Source organism: Pseudorca crassidens, chromosome 8 (assembly GCF_039906515.1).
Source record: "Pseudorca crassidens isolate mPseCra1 chromosome 8, mPseCra1.hap1, whole genome shotgun sequence".
Lineage (NCBI taxonomy): Eukaryota > Metazoa > Chordata > Mammalia > Artiodactyla > Delphinidae > Pseudorca > Pseudorca crassidens.
Genome location: NC_090303.1, coordinates 64,822,869 through 64,837,928, shown reverse-complemented (window position 1 = coordinate 64,837,928; position 15,060 = coordinate 64,822,869). Strand labels below are relative to the sequence as shown.

The window sequence follows — 15,060 nt, the reverse complement described above, 5'->3', positions numbered from 1 at the left end:
TATTCTATATGCTTTAGATAGGTTCCAGTATCATATTGTTATAATTATCAAAGTTGTATATTATATTTTCATACCTGGCACTATATATCTCTCTTCATTATGGGTTGATGGTTTTCTAATTACTCTCACAGTTATTTTTACTAAAGAGCTTTAAAACTGACAACTCCTCTGGAGTTGCTGGCTTAGGAAATAACCACTTTAGTAAAAAGCAATAAAACATCAGTAAAAATGTGCCCCCCCATTTCTGCTCTCCTTCCCTTGGTTTTGTTACCATTGCCATGTGCTTGCTCAGCCACAGGAGAGTTCCTCCTGGCTTCCACTGGCTCCATTTTCTATGCTGCTCTGTTTGGAATCTCTTTCTCCCGCCTTCTCTCAGCTCCGTCACATAAACCCCCAACCCTGCCCCTCACAGCTGCCCTTACATTCTAACGTGCTGGAGCAGCAAGATGACTCTAGCCCAAGGTTCTCTGGACCTTCTTACACCCTGTTCCACCAACTACCACATCCTATCACCATGCGGATCTTTTCAGCTTCCTGAAAGGCCATGCAGCTTTCCTAGGGGGCTTGGCATCCTTGTTAATATTTAATCTGCTCCCTGTGTGCTGGGAATTCCTTGAAGTTTCTGGTCTTTGGATGGCGTCTTTCCTTGGCTCCCATCCCAGCTGCAGGTCTCCTCCTATTTGTAGGCTTCTTCTATGACTTCAGTTGGGATTGGGCAGAGGAAGGGAAAACGGCGAATTTCTGTTTCCAAGCTTGCATCTTTCCCTGAAGCTATTAGAGATGATTATTTTCCAAGTGCCCTAAATGAAGCGTCTATTAATTTTATAGTGAGGAAGTAAATTGCTTTACATCTTTTAAAGAACACTATAATATTCATTCCTGCCTTTCCTGTAATTTAGGACATGATTTATAATATTGCGCAGTATCTCCCAGAACCAGTCCTATTTCCCATAAGCTAAACAGTTGATTAATTTTTATCTAATGAATATGGTGGTGAGACATGTAACTGACCATGTTTCCCTCTTGACTGTGGAGCCCAAAGCCTCGACCTCCAGCAAGTGTCCTGGGACACCCCTCACATGTTTTCTTATACTTAAGTTCACTTTACTCCTATTTCTTTAGCCTTGAAATACTCTGGTGTGGGTGTCTTTTTGTACACCAAATGCAATCCTTCCCAGAGCCTGCAGGACGTAAATAAGTGTTTGGCTGAGTAAGAGTATCACACTTTTGCATACATATATCATAAAATGTCTCTCCCATTTACCCTCGTGCCCTCCCCTGCATCCTTCTCTGCCGGAGAAGATGCTAGAGCATGACACTGTCTGGAAAGCTTGGTGCGAATTGCACACCTTCATACACTCACACAACCTAAAAAAGCCTGAGAAACAGGTATAAATTCGATCTTAAAATTACTTTCAATTGCACACAACACACTGATATGTTTCTGGTATAAAACTTCCCTAAAGGCATGTAAGTCCCTGTGTTCTCTATGGAGAGTCCAGCTCCCATCCCCAGACGTGAGGACTAGTTGGTGTACATTTTTGCAGGCAGTTGTTTGTTATTCTGAGACCTCACATTTTCTTGCATTCTCTCACACTCTTCTCTCTCTTTCTGTACACAATATCTAGCATTGTTTTGAGTTTTTCTTTACAATAATGTTATCATACAGTATGATACTGCATGTATGTTGTTTTTATTACTCAATATATGATGTAGATATTTTCATGTCAATGCATATTACTCTCCATGGCTCTGCCACCTCCTCACTGAGAGACAGTAATCAAGGACACCTAAACTGAACCCAGACCATCTGGGTTCAAATCCTGCCTCTGCACCTACTAGCTGTATGACCTTGGGCAAACTACTTTAACTCTTTGAATTGTAATTGCCCAGATTAAGATGCAAATAATAATAGAATTGACATCACAGAGCTGTTGTGAGGATTAAAGTATTTAACATATGTAAAGAACTTAGAATCACGAATAGCACATAGTATGCACTCAATGAACCTAATCTACTGAAACTTCTACATAGGATGCTAGCCTTTCCTCCATTGAGGGACACCAAGGTTAGCATTGAATTCCTGCTTTCTAAGCAATGCTGCAACACACAACACATGCGTGTGCATGCACACATGTGAGTATTTGTCCAGAGAAGATACCAAGAAGTAGAATTTTTATGTCAAAAGGCTGCACATTTTATATTTTATTAGATATTATTAAGTTGCCATTCAAAGTATCTGTGTCAGTACTGCCTGATGTATTGAGTAGTATCTGATGACATTAATTCTACTTATTCTAAAGTTCTGCTTGCTCTATTAATTTTGCTTCCTTAGTTGTAAATTCTGCAGAATGGTATTTTAAACGTACTATCTATTTTCCACAGTTTGGCTTTTGTCACATTTTTTGTGATATTTGATTGCACCTCATTTTTGTAGGCAAGGTTTCCTATTAGGTTCTTCATTTTATTATTTTCACAGCCTGCTTGGGAAAGTGTAGTATGTTGGCTTCTTATTTGCTTTTGGGGGTCAAAGAAGTAAGTGGGCTCTGCCTGTGGGCGGAGGAATGGACAATTAGTCCTGTGACTAGGTACCCACCATCCCTCCAAGCTGTCATTGCTTCCCAGGGCCCCACTCTGTTTCTCCAAATCCAATATCTCCACTACTTGGAAGCAGAGACCTCCATCCCTCCTGCACGCCTGGGAAGGGGAAGAGCAGTGGGAAGGGAGATGTGCTGTGATGAAATGTCCTCATTGTACTCCAGGAATCATCCTGCCAGTTTCCTGGAGTCCTTCTTGCTCTGGACATTTACACGATCTATTTAGGAAGACCTCTGCCATATCGCTGCATCATCTGTGTGTATTGTGGGTTGTGTGGTTTCAGCCTTCCCTCTGACCCATCTGCTTCCTTCTTTCAGGGATTCTTTGCTACCTCTGGATCAAAGAGGGTTTTCCTTGTTTCTATTATAATTATAAATTAAAACATCTTTCCAATTATTTCCATGGTTTTAGGGTAAGGAGAGCAAGGTGCTTTTTTCTGCAAAGTAAGCAAGTAGAAGTGGGAGTGTTCTTTAGTTTGGATAGGTATGCGTGTTGACACTGCTCTTAAAAACAAAAAACAAAAACCTGGCAGCGTCAGCGTCAAGGTAAATGGTCACAAAGTAGGCCCAGCAAAGCACCTTTCCTAGTGGCTCTTGGCCATCCATAGAAGCCATCAGCATTTTCCCAGGCACCCAAACTTTCTTTTCTACATCTTTTTGGACAATCAGACTCATGAAGTTGGGGAGGAAGTGGAAGAGGAGAAGAAAGGGGGAGGAAAAGACCATTACTAAGAGGATAATATCAGTGAAAACCCTCACCCAAGGATCGTACTTGTTTGAGCCAGCTCACCTCCTTGCAGGAACTTCATGGGGTAGATGATGGCATGGTACCTGTCTATGCGGAGGGACACCAGGACATAGGTAGAGGCATAGAGCAGCACAACCTGAAGACAGAAATGAGAGGTGAGTGGCCTCACAGAGGTGAGGAAATGCACATCATGGAAAGAAGAGCATTTTGTGCTATTTAGAAACCTTGGCACTGAACCAAGGGATGGATGACGTTTGGAGTATGGACAGGAATGACTGACTCCCATGTCAGGAAGAAGATTGCTGTTCGTGGTGCTGGGATTTGCACTGCTAGCTGTGACAAGTGAGAGTGCTTCCAGCTCTCACTTGCTCACTCATTCACTTGGCTTTTCGGAGACGCTGCATTTCTCCAAAGATCAGTCCCTCTTGACATTTGCGTGGTACATGTGTTTGTAATTGACTTTTAAAGCTAAACTAATTTTCTCTGCCACAATTGACATTCCAGAATAATTAGAAACAAACATTCATTTGCCTTTAATCAATGTGAGTTGTTGAGAGATGATAGAAGGGATCTGGCTTCAGGGAGCCCATGTGCTGTTTTGAATCATTTAACACCATCTGTGCTGACACTCTCAGAGCTCCCCTTCCTCATCCACTTCTGCAGCAGAGCTGTTCACCAGGGTCAGCCCTTGGGTCCCCTCTTCTTCCTTCCCACCCTCTCTTTTATTAAGCTTACCCATGCCCTTTAGTGATATTTGCATACTTTGCAGAGAAGGAAATTGGGATATAAGAGGTTAATATCTCTTCTGTGAAGAGCATAGTCAAAAGGTAATTAAATGAAATACCCCTGAAAAGATGATCAGGGTGGAAATTTTTCAAATAACTTTGAGCCTCATTTCTACCAGGAGTCTAGCCATATCACTGCTTTGTAACCTTTGGGTCAAATTCAGAGTGGTAGAAAAGTAACTCGAAGAGCGAAATCTAAGGGTGAGTGTCTGAATTTCTTATAAGATGAAATAGAAATAACATGACTTTGGTAGTAACCTTTGTCTGAATTTGTATCTTTTTGTTCATTCCCTGGCTCAGACAAACAACGATCAACTACATCGTTGTTCTTTATTATTTTTATCTCTGTAACACTACCACAAATGCATCCCAGCATCAGTGTTGTAGAAGGTGCCATAGGGAGGGCGTTCTGAAGACTGATCAGAGATTGAAGGCTCCCCTGAGGGATATAAGAAGAAATGCTAGTCTTGCTAAAAAGGTGATGAACGGTCAGAGAGAGAAATGATGGCCAAATTTTACAAGAACAAAATTAAGATGACTGTCTCCTTAGAGAAAACTGGGATTTTTACGTGGGATCCATGAATTCAGAATTGTTAAGGCTGGCCACACTCAGTTGAAGAGATGGCATCAGAGAAGGATGGGAAGGAGAGCTCCCAAGGGCAGAACCCCATCGGGTAGAATGTTGTGATGAGACGGTCATAAGAATGGCGGCATCCGCGGCTGTGTTGAGTGAGATGGCTCACACAAGTTCAGAATCTGAAGCAGGAGGAAAGGTCACAGTAGAGTGCCCAGAGGAGCAGGCAAAGTCAATAAAAAGAGATCTACTTTGAGACACAGTCAAAAAGAGTATTTAACTTCAGGAGTCTTCAAACATCTAGGCAGGGTGGGAGGGAGATGCAAGAGGGAGGGAATATGGGGATATATGTATATGTATAGCTGATTCACTTTGTTATACAGCAGCAACTAACACAACAATGTAAAGCAATTATACCTCAATAAAGATGTTAAAAAAAAAATAGAGTGATGACCAAACGTATACTGAGCAACTGAAAACTAAAAGAAGGCATTCATTACAGTACTACTGTTAGACAAATTAAATTCAAAGCAAAAAGCACTACATGGAATAAAGGGATTATTTATAGTGATAATAGATACAAGACACAATGGCAATAGAATATTAATAAACCTAAATGTAACAAGTAACATAACACTAAATACATAACTAAGATGTTCAAAGTTCTACAGAGGAAAAAAACACAATAATACATAGCTAGAAATAATTAAACAAACTGTAAGAATAATACACATTATTGTAAAATATCTAGGCAATATTTCAAAAATTAGTCATAAACTAAACTACCAAGAAGAAAACCCCTCAATAGATTCCAAAAAGTGGAACTTATACAATTCACATATCTAAAACAACACGCAGTAAAAGCTGAAATTAGTATCTTCTTTTTTTTAAAATACCACTTGGAAATGTAAACACCCTTATAATTAACTTGAGTCAAGAAGGAAATTAAAGTATAATTATAGTCAATTCATAAATGTCAACAATGAAAATTCTACATGTCAACAACATATGGGATACCATTTGTAGAACAGATGGCAGCTTGAGGACATATGTCTAAATTCTCACTACCCCACCCTCAATTCTGACAAAAATGACCTAGGAAATATGAAACCAAAAAAACAAAAAAATTCTTGCAGAAAAGTGAGACTTAAATGCAGAAAACTTAAAAATTTTTATTTAGAAAAATGCCAGATTGGATTCATTTAAAGTAGAATCTCTGAACCGACTTTTAAAAAAAGTCAATATACTTTATTTTTTAGAACAATTTTACTTTTACAGAAAAAATTGAGCAGATAAGACAGAGAGTTTCCACATTAGCCCCCCTTCCCCACACTTTCTCCTCTTATTAACATCTTACGTTAGTGTGGTCAATTTTTTAAAATTGATGATCCAATATTGATACATTATTATTAACTAAAGTCCAAGGTTTATATTGAGATTCGCTCTTTGTGTTGTACAGTTCCATGGGTTTTGACAAATGCATAATGTCATTTATCCATTATTACAGTATCATGCAGAAGAGTTTCACTGTCCTAAAAATCCCTTGTGCTTTATCTATTCAATCCCTCCAAATCCCTGGCAACCACTGATCTTTTTACTGTCTCCATGGTTTTTCCTTTTCCAATGTCATGTAGTTATAATCATACAAAAGTAGCCTTTTTAGACTCGCTTCTTTCACCTAGCAATGTGCGTTTAAGATTCCTCCATGACTTTTCATGGCTTGATAGCTCATTTTGGCTTATTTATCCATTCAGCTTTTGAGGGGCATCTTACTTTTAGATTCTGGCAATTATGAATAAAACTGCTATAAACATTCTTGTGCAGGCTTTCGTGTGGATATAAGTTTTCAACTCAATTAGGTAAATACCTAGGAGCACAATTGCTAGATCGTATGGTAAGAGTATGTTAAATTTTATAAGAAACTATGAAACTGTCTTCTAAAGTGTACCATTTTGCATTCCCACAAGAAATGAATGAGACCTCCTGTAGCTACCCATTCTCAGTACCATTTCATATCTTCAATTAAAAAAATTTTTTTAGCCATTCTAATAGGTGTGTAGTGGTATCTCGTTGTTTTTCTTTGTAATTCCCTAATGCCATGTAATGTTGAACTTCTTTTCATATGCTTGTTTGTTATCTGTGTATCTTCTTTGGTGAAGTGTCTGTTCAGTTCTTTTGCCCATTTTGAAGAGGGTTGTTTGTTTTCTTATTGTTGAGTTTTAGGATTTTGTTGTATATTTTGGATATAAATTCTTTATCAAATGTATGTTTTGCATATTTTTTCTCATCTGTGCCTTGTTTCTCCAGTCTCTTGACAGTGTCTTTTGCAGAGAATAAATTTTAAATTTTCATAAAACGCCAACTTTCAATTTTTTCTTTTATGGATTGTGCTTTTGATGTTGTATCTAAAAAAATCATTGAAAGACCCAAAGTCCCCTAGATTTTCTCCTATGTTATTTTCTAGTAGTTTTATAGTACTGCATATTTCATTCCAGTCTGTGATCCATATTTAGTGAGTTTTTGTGAAATGTGTAAAGTTGGTTGGATTCTTATTTATTTATTTTTGCAAGTGGATGTCCAATGACTCCAGCAGCATTTCTTAAACAGGCTATCCTTTCTCCATTGAATTGTCTTTGCTCCTTTGTCAAAGATCAGTTAGACTTTTTGTGTGTATCTGTTTCTGGGCCGTCTATTCTGTTCTGTTTGTTGATTCTTTTCCAATATCATGCTGTCTTGATTTCTGTAGCTTTATAGTAATTCTTGAAATCAGATAGTGTCAATCTTCCAACCATGTTCTTCTTTTTCAATATTGTATCTGCTATTCTGTGTCTTTTGCCTTAAACTTCAGCATTTGTCCATATCTATAAAATAACTTGGTGGGATTTTGATTGGGATTGCATTGAATTTATAAATCACATTGGGAAGAATTAACATCTTAACAATAGTGAGCCTTCCTATCTATGAACATGGAATATCTATACATTTTAAGATATTGTTTGATTTTTTTTAAACAGAGTTTTCCCAGTTTTCTTCATATTGATCTTGCATATATTTTGTTAGATTTATACCTAAATATTTCATTTATCTGGTGCTAACATAAATGGTACTGTGTTTTTAACTTTAACTTCAAATTGTTTATTGCTGGTATATGAAAAAACAACTGGCTTCTGTATATTAACCTTGTATTCTGCAACCTTGCTATTTTTCACTTAATTGTCTACATAGACAAACTTCTCATCTGTGAACAAAGATGTTTTTATTTCATCTTTCCCAATCTATGTACCTTTTATTTCTTTTTCTAGTTCTTTGGAATTAGTTGGAACTTCCAGTATGATGCTGGATAAGAGTGTTGAGAGGAGACATCCTCGCCTCGTTTCCAATCTTAAGAGGAAAGCTTCTAGTTTCTCACCATTAAGTATGAGGTTAGTTGTAGGTTTTTTGTAAATGTTTATTATCAAGTTGAGGAAGCTTTTCTCTATGCATAGTTTTCTGAGAGTTTTTATCATGAGGGGGTATTGGATTTTGTCAAATGCTTTTTCTGTATCTATTGATATGATCATATAATCTTTTCTTACCTTTTGTTGTTATGAATTACATCAATTGAATTTTGAATGTTGAACTGGCCTTGCATACCTGGAATAAACCCCACTTGGTCATAGTGTATGAGGAAATAATGAGAAGTCTGCTGTCTGGAAGGCGGCCCTCACCTGACCATGCTGGCACACTGATCTTGGATTTCCAGCTGCCAGAACTGTGAGAGATAAATGTTTATTTTTTATAAGCCACCTACTCTGTGGTATTTTTGTTATAGCAGCCTAAATGGACTAAGACAGCCAGAATACGTCAAAAGGAATAGTAACCCAGAAATTTTACCTAATGCTTGAAATATGAATGTTTATGTTCTTATTGTTTCTTATTTGTATTTTCTTTATATAGGTATTATTTTTAACAACCAAAAAAAAAAAAACCATGAAAGAAATCTTAGAAATTTTGCTTCTCCTTTCAACTAGGAAGAAGTGAGCAGTTTGTTGCATCAGAGTGCAGGGTTTTATATTATCTTCCTTATGAAGAATCCGAGAGCTAATTTTGGTGTCAGTTTGTCTCATCACATTTGGAAGGTGCTACATACCTGCACATAGCGGACTACTCAGCAAACCAGATCAGGTGCCATGAAGTCTCCAGTGAATCTCCCAATGATATCTGTCAAGATGTTAACCAGTCCTGTGAAAGAGTCTAACAAAAACACACAAGTGGTTGATTTCAGCCTCTTTCAAATTTGCAGCTATGCTACAGTAGAAATGAATTCCTGGGGAGATTTTTTTTTTTTTTTTCTGATTTGTTAGGTGGCCGTTAAGGGAATGTAAGACAAGGCAGGAGTTACTTGACTTACTAGAGCCTTTTTTTTTCTGATTCGTTAGGTGGCCGTTAAGGGAATGTAAGACAAGGCAGGAGTTACTTGACTTACTAGAGCCTCTCGCCACTCAGATGTACCTACTTAGGAAGGAGTTTTGAAATGACTAAAGAGGAATTATATTAATCACAGAGTTGACCTTTTAAGTCAGAGGAGAGGAGTTTTAAAGGTGTTTAGACCTGTACTAAAACAAGGACTGTGTGAGGATCAATAAAGTGCAAAACTGAGAAAAGGAAAATATTTATTCTCATGAAGCCCCTCAAAATTTTCCTTTCTGCACCCATCATTTTACAACTTGTACCTCTCGTTACCTCCCTACATCCAGGTACGGTCCCCTTCCCCAGTTTCCTCTGCTTTCTTCTTCTTTCCCCTTTCAAATCCACCTTTGGAAAAAGTCAAGTGCGTGATTTGTCAATTTCATTGACTTAGTTGGTTAAACTACAGAGGAATTGAGGCCAAGATATGAGACCAAGGTTAGAGATTTTGTGCTCATTTCTAAAGTTACAGACTATATAAGTTGTACGGATGTCTCCAGAAGCTATGGTAAAATATGCTGTATGTCTAGAAGTTCCTTCTTCCCCCATCCCCATGACAAATATCTTTAATTGATTATGTGGTCCAGAATCTTTCTCAAAACAGTGCTTCAGGGATTCTCTGCTGATTGATGAATAGGACTGGAATTTAAGACTGATTCACTGACTTAGGGTCACTTTCTTGGGAGATGAGTTATAACACTTTGTCCAGGACCTGAGAGGCAGGAGGGTAAATCTTCTCTTTCTGGATCTTCACCATTAATAGGGTGAAGTCTGAGCCGCTAGTTTAGCATCAAAGCCTTCCATGATCTGGTGTTGCCTGCCTCTTGCCAAGTCCCCAGCTGGCATTTTTATATTGAACACCAGTGTTCTGCCTGTCTCTTCCTTTTTGTTTCTCTATAAGTAACAACAATTAGAAGCATTGGCAAGCACATGGGAACTACCAGAAAATTGTCAGAAATATTGGAGGAGAGAAATCTCACGGCAGTTCTGGATAGTCAGAGAAGTTCTAACTGAGAAGGTCAGATGAGAGCAGGGTCTTCAGAGATGTGGGCTTGTGATTTGATCAAATAGGAATTTTACAGAGCTTTTCATGGCAGATGTGGACTCATTGTATGAGTGGAATGGACATTGGAATTACTTGGATATGCTCTTTTGGTTTACTTATTCCTTAATTTAAAAATAATGAGAAAAAAAAACCCCAAGTTTATGTTTCTCTAGATCTAAGTGTTCTATGAACAGTTATAATGCACTCCAGTAAAAAAACTTTCCCCTTGGAGCTCAAGCTTAAATAAGCCCATCTCTGGGAGGAGACTATCAATAGACTGTGCCACTGCATTTGTTATTTGTTATTAAGCAAATGCTGCTCAATCTGATCAGTAAAAGCTATTTAGTTGCCTAAGTAATTGAGGACAATGCAAATAAGCCTTTCCTAAATGGTAATCAACAGGACCTTAGGAACAAAGTGTACACTTTAAAGGCTTAATTACTTCCATGTATTACTCTTGCTTTTTAAAATTTCTTCTGTGAACGATTCTAGGAAACTGTTACACTCAGAAAAGCCAAAACCAGCTCCCGGCATGCTTTAGTGTTCCTTTGACAGGTTCTTGAGGGTTCCCAGTCCAAGCCTGAATATGGTTGGAGTGGGGAGAAGTCAAAATGAGATGACACCTGAGCTGAACCCTGAAGGGTCAGTAAGGATAGGTCAGGGGAAAGGGAGGGAAGGACATTGATTTGGCACAGATGACAGCATGAACAAAGTTATGGAGGTGAGACAAAGTGAGATGAGAAATTAAATGGCTTGTGCATATGAAACAACAACGATTTGTTGAAGCATAAAATAGGTGCTTGAAAGTGGCAAGAAATGGGCATGGAGAGACAAGAATCCAGGGAAGGGTCTTATGTGCCAATTAAAGGAGCTTTTGTTTTTTCATATACTGAGGGAACAATTAAATGTTTATGTACTCAGACATGTTTTAAATAGATTTCTTTAGTTACTGTAGTGGTTGTGGCAGGGAGGGAGGGGGAGATCAGTTTGGTAGTTCCAGTACTGGAATTACCATGTAGATTTGTTAGGGAACTGTGCAGAAGTTCAAGAAAGAGATCATGACAATGAAAACACGATGACCCAAAACCTATAGGATGCAGCAAAAGCAGTTCTAAGAGGGGAGTTTATAGCAATACAATCCTACCTTAAAAAACAAGAAACATCTCAAATAAACAACCTAACCTTACACCTAAAGCAATTAGAGAAAGAAGAACAAAAAAACCCCAAAGTTAGCAGAAGGAAAGAAATCATATGGATCAGATCAGAAATAAATGAAAAAGAAATGAAGGAAGCTATAGCAAAGATCAATAAAACTAAAAGCTGGTTCTTTGAGAAGATAAACAAAATTGATAAACCATTAGCCAGACTCATCAAAAAAAAAAAAAAAGGGAGAAGACGCAGATCAATAGATTTAGAAATGGAAAGGGAGAAGTAACAACTGACACTGCAGAAATACAAAGGATCATGAGAGATTGCTACAAGCAACTATATGCCAATGAAATGGACAACCTGGAAGAAATGGACAAATTCTTAGAAATGCACAGCCTTCTGAGACTGAACCAGGAAGAAATAGAAAATATGAACAGACCAATCACAAGCACTGAAATTGAGACTGTGATTAAAAATCTTCCAACAAACAAAAGCCCAGGACCAGATGGCTTCACAGGCGAATTCTATGAAACGTTTAGAGAAGAGCTAACACCTATCCTTCTCAAACTCTTCCAAAATATAGCAGAGGGAGGACACTCCCAAACTCATTCTACAAGGCCACCATCACCCTGATACCAAAACCAGGTAAAGATGTCACAAAGAAAGAAAACTACAGGCCAATATCACTGATGAACATAGATGCAAAACTCCTCAACAAAATACGGGCAAACAGAATCCAACAGCACATTAAAAGGATCATACACCATGATCAAGTGGGGTTTATCCCAGGAATGCAAGGATTCTTCAATATACGAAAATCAATCAATGTGATGCACCATATTAACAGATTGAAGGAGAAAAACCATATGATCATCTCAATAGATGCAGAGAAAGCTTTCAACAAAATTCAACACCCATTTATGATAAAAACCCTCCAGAAAGTAGGCATACAGGGAACTTACCTCAACATGATAAAGGCCACGTATGACAAACCCACAGCCAACATCGTCCTCAATGGTGAAAAACTGAAACCATTTCCACTAAGATCATGAACAAGACAAGGTTGCCCACTGTCACCACTGTTATTCAACATAGTTTTGGAAGTTTTAGCCACAGCAATCAGAGAAGAAAAAGAAATAAAAGGAATCCAAATCGGAAAAGAAGAAGTAAAGCTGTCAGTGTTTGCAGATGACGTGATACTATACATAGAGAATCCTAAAGATGCTACCAGAAAACTAGTGGAGCTAATCAAAGAATTTGGTAAAGTAGCAGGATACAAAATTAATGCACAGAAATCTCTGGCATTCCTATACACTAATGGTGAAAAATCTGAAAGTGGAATTAAGAAAATGCTCCCATTTACCATTGCAACAAAAAGAATAAAATATCTAGGAACAAACCTACCTAAGGAGACAAAAGACCTGTATGCAGAAAATTATAAGACACTGATGAAAGAAATTAAAGATGATACAAATAGATGGAGAGATATACCATGTTCATGGATTGGAAGAGTCAACATTGTGAAAATGACTCTACTACCCAAAGCAGTCTACAGATTCAATGCACTCCATATCAAACTACCACTGGCATTTTTCACAGAACTAGAAAATAAATCTCACAATTTGTATGGAAACACAAAAGACCCCGAATAGCCAAAGCAATCTTGAAAAAGAAAAACAGAGCTGGAGGAATCAGGCTTGCTGACTTCAGACTATACTACAAAGCTACAGTAATCAAGACAGTATGGTACTGGCACAAAAACAGAAATAGAGGGCTTCCCTGGTTGCGCAGTGGTTGAGAGTCTGCCTGCCGATGCAGGGGACACGGGTTCATGCCCCGGTTTGGGAAGATCCCACATGCCGCGGAGCAGCTGGGCCATGGCCACTGAGCCTGCATGTCCGGAGCCTGTGCTCCGCAATGAGAGAGGCCGCGACAGTGAGAGGCCTGTGTACCACCAAAAAAAAACCAAACAGAAATATAGATCAATGGAACAGGATAGAAAGCCCAGAGATAGACCCACGCACATATGGTCACCTTTTCTTGATAAAGGAGGCAAGAATGTACAGTGGAGAAAAGACAGATTCTTCAATAAGTGGTGCTGGGAAAACTGGACAGCTACATGTAAAAGAATGAAATTAGAACACTCCCTAACACCGTACACAAAAATAAACTCAAACTGGATTAAAAACCTAAATGTAAGGCCAGACACTATTAAACTCTTAAAGGAAAACATAGCAGAACACTCCATGACATAAATCACAGCAAGATCCTTTTTGACCCACCTCCTAGAGAAATGGAAATAAAAATAAACAAATGGGACCTAATGAAACTTAAAAGCTTTTGCACAGCAAAGGAAACCATAAACAGGACCAAAAGACAACCCTCAGAATGGGAGAAAATATTTGCAAATGAAGCAACTGACAAAGGATTAATCTCCAAAATTTATAAGCAGCACATGCAGCTCAATATCAAAAAAACAAACAACCCAATCCAAAAATGGGCAGAAGACCTAAATAGACATTTCTCCAAAGAAGGTGTACAGATTGCCAACAGACACATGAAAGAATGCTCAACATCATTAATCATTAGAGAAATGCAAATCAAAACTATAATGAGGTATCACCTCACACTGGTCAGAATGGCCGTCATCAAGAAATCTACAAACAATAAACGTTGGAGAGGGTGTGGAGAAAAAGGAACCCTCTTGCACTGTTGGTGCGAATGTAAATTGATACAGCCACTTTGGAGAACGGTATGGAGGTTCCTTAAAAAACTAAAAATAGAACTACCATACGACCGAGCAATCCCACTACTGGGCATATACCCTGAGAAAACCATAATTCACAAAGAGTCATGTACCTCAATGTTCATTGCAGCTCTATTTACAATAGCCAGGGCATGGAAGCAACCTAAGTGTCCATCAACAGATGAATGGATAAAGAAGATGTATACACATGTATATACACATATATACAATGGAATATTACTCAGCCATAAAAAGAATGAAATTGAGTTATTTGTAATGAGGTGGATGGACCTAGAGTCTGTCATACAGAGTGAAGAAAGTCAGAAGGAGAAAAACAAATACCGTATGCTAATATATACATTTGGAATCTAAGAAAAAAAAAAAAAGGTCATGAAGAACGTAGGGGCAAGATGGAAATAAAGATGCAGACCTACTAGAGAATGGACTTGAGGTAATGGGGAGGGGGAGGGGTAAGCTGGGACAAAGTGAGAGAGTGGCATGGTCATATATACATTACCAAATATAAAATAGATAGCTAGTGGGAAGCAACCGCAGAGCACAGGGAGATCAGCTCTGTGTTTTGTGACCACCTAGAGAGGTGGGATAGAGAGGGTGGGAGTGAGGGTGACCCAAGAGGGAAGAGATATGGGGATATATTTATATGTATAACTGATTCACTTTGTTATAAAGCAGAAACTAACACACCATTGTAAAGCAATTATACTCCAATAAAGATGTTAAAAAAAAAGAAAAAGAAAGAGATCGCTGGTACCTAGTATATATCAAATTGGAGTAAAAATATAGAGAAAGATGCAAAATTGACATGTATTTTATAAGGTAAAATAAGAAGGATTTGGTGACTATTAGATGTTTTAAAGGTGAGGTAGAGGGAGAAGTTGACAACGTATTGAGTTGGCCAAAAATTTCGTTCAGGTTTTTTGTGACATCTTACAGAAGAAGCCAAACAAAC

General features: G+C 38.2%; 1 protein-coding gene across 1 annotated transcript in view; it reads right to left on the bottom strand.

Annotated features, from left to right (window-relative positions):
* NPSR1 (neuropeptide S receptor 1) overlaps window positions 1-15,060 on the bottom strand; it is a 156,605-nt gene that overhangs the window by 33,370 nt on the left and 108,175 nt on the right. The window contains 2 exon segments of the mRNA XM_067745597.1: window positions 3,388-3,481; window positions 8,834-8,937. Of these exon segments, the coding sequence (XP_067601698.1) occupies window positions 3,388-3,481; window positions 8,834-8,937 (198 nt within the window).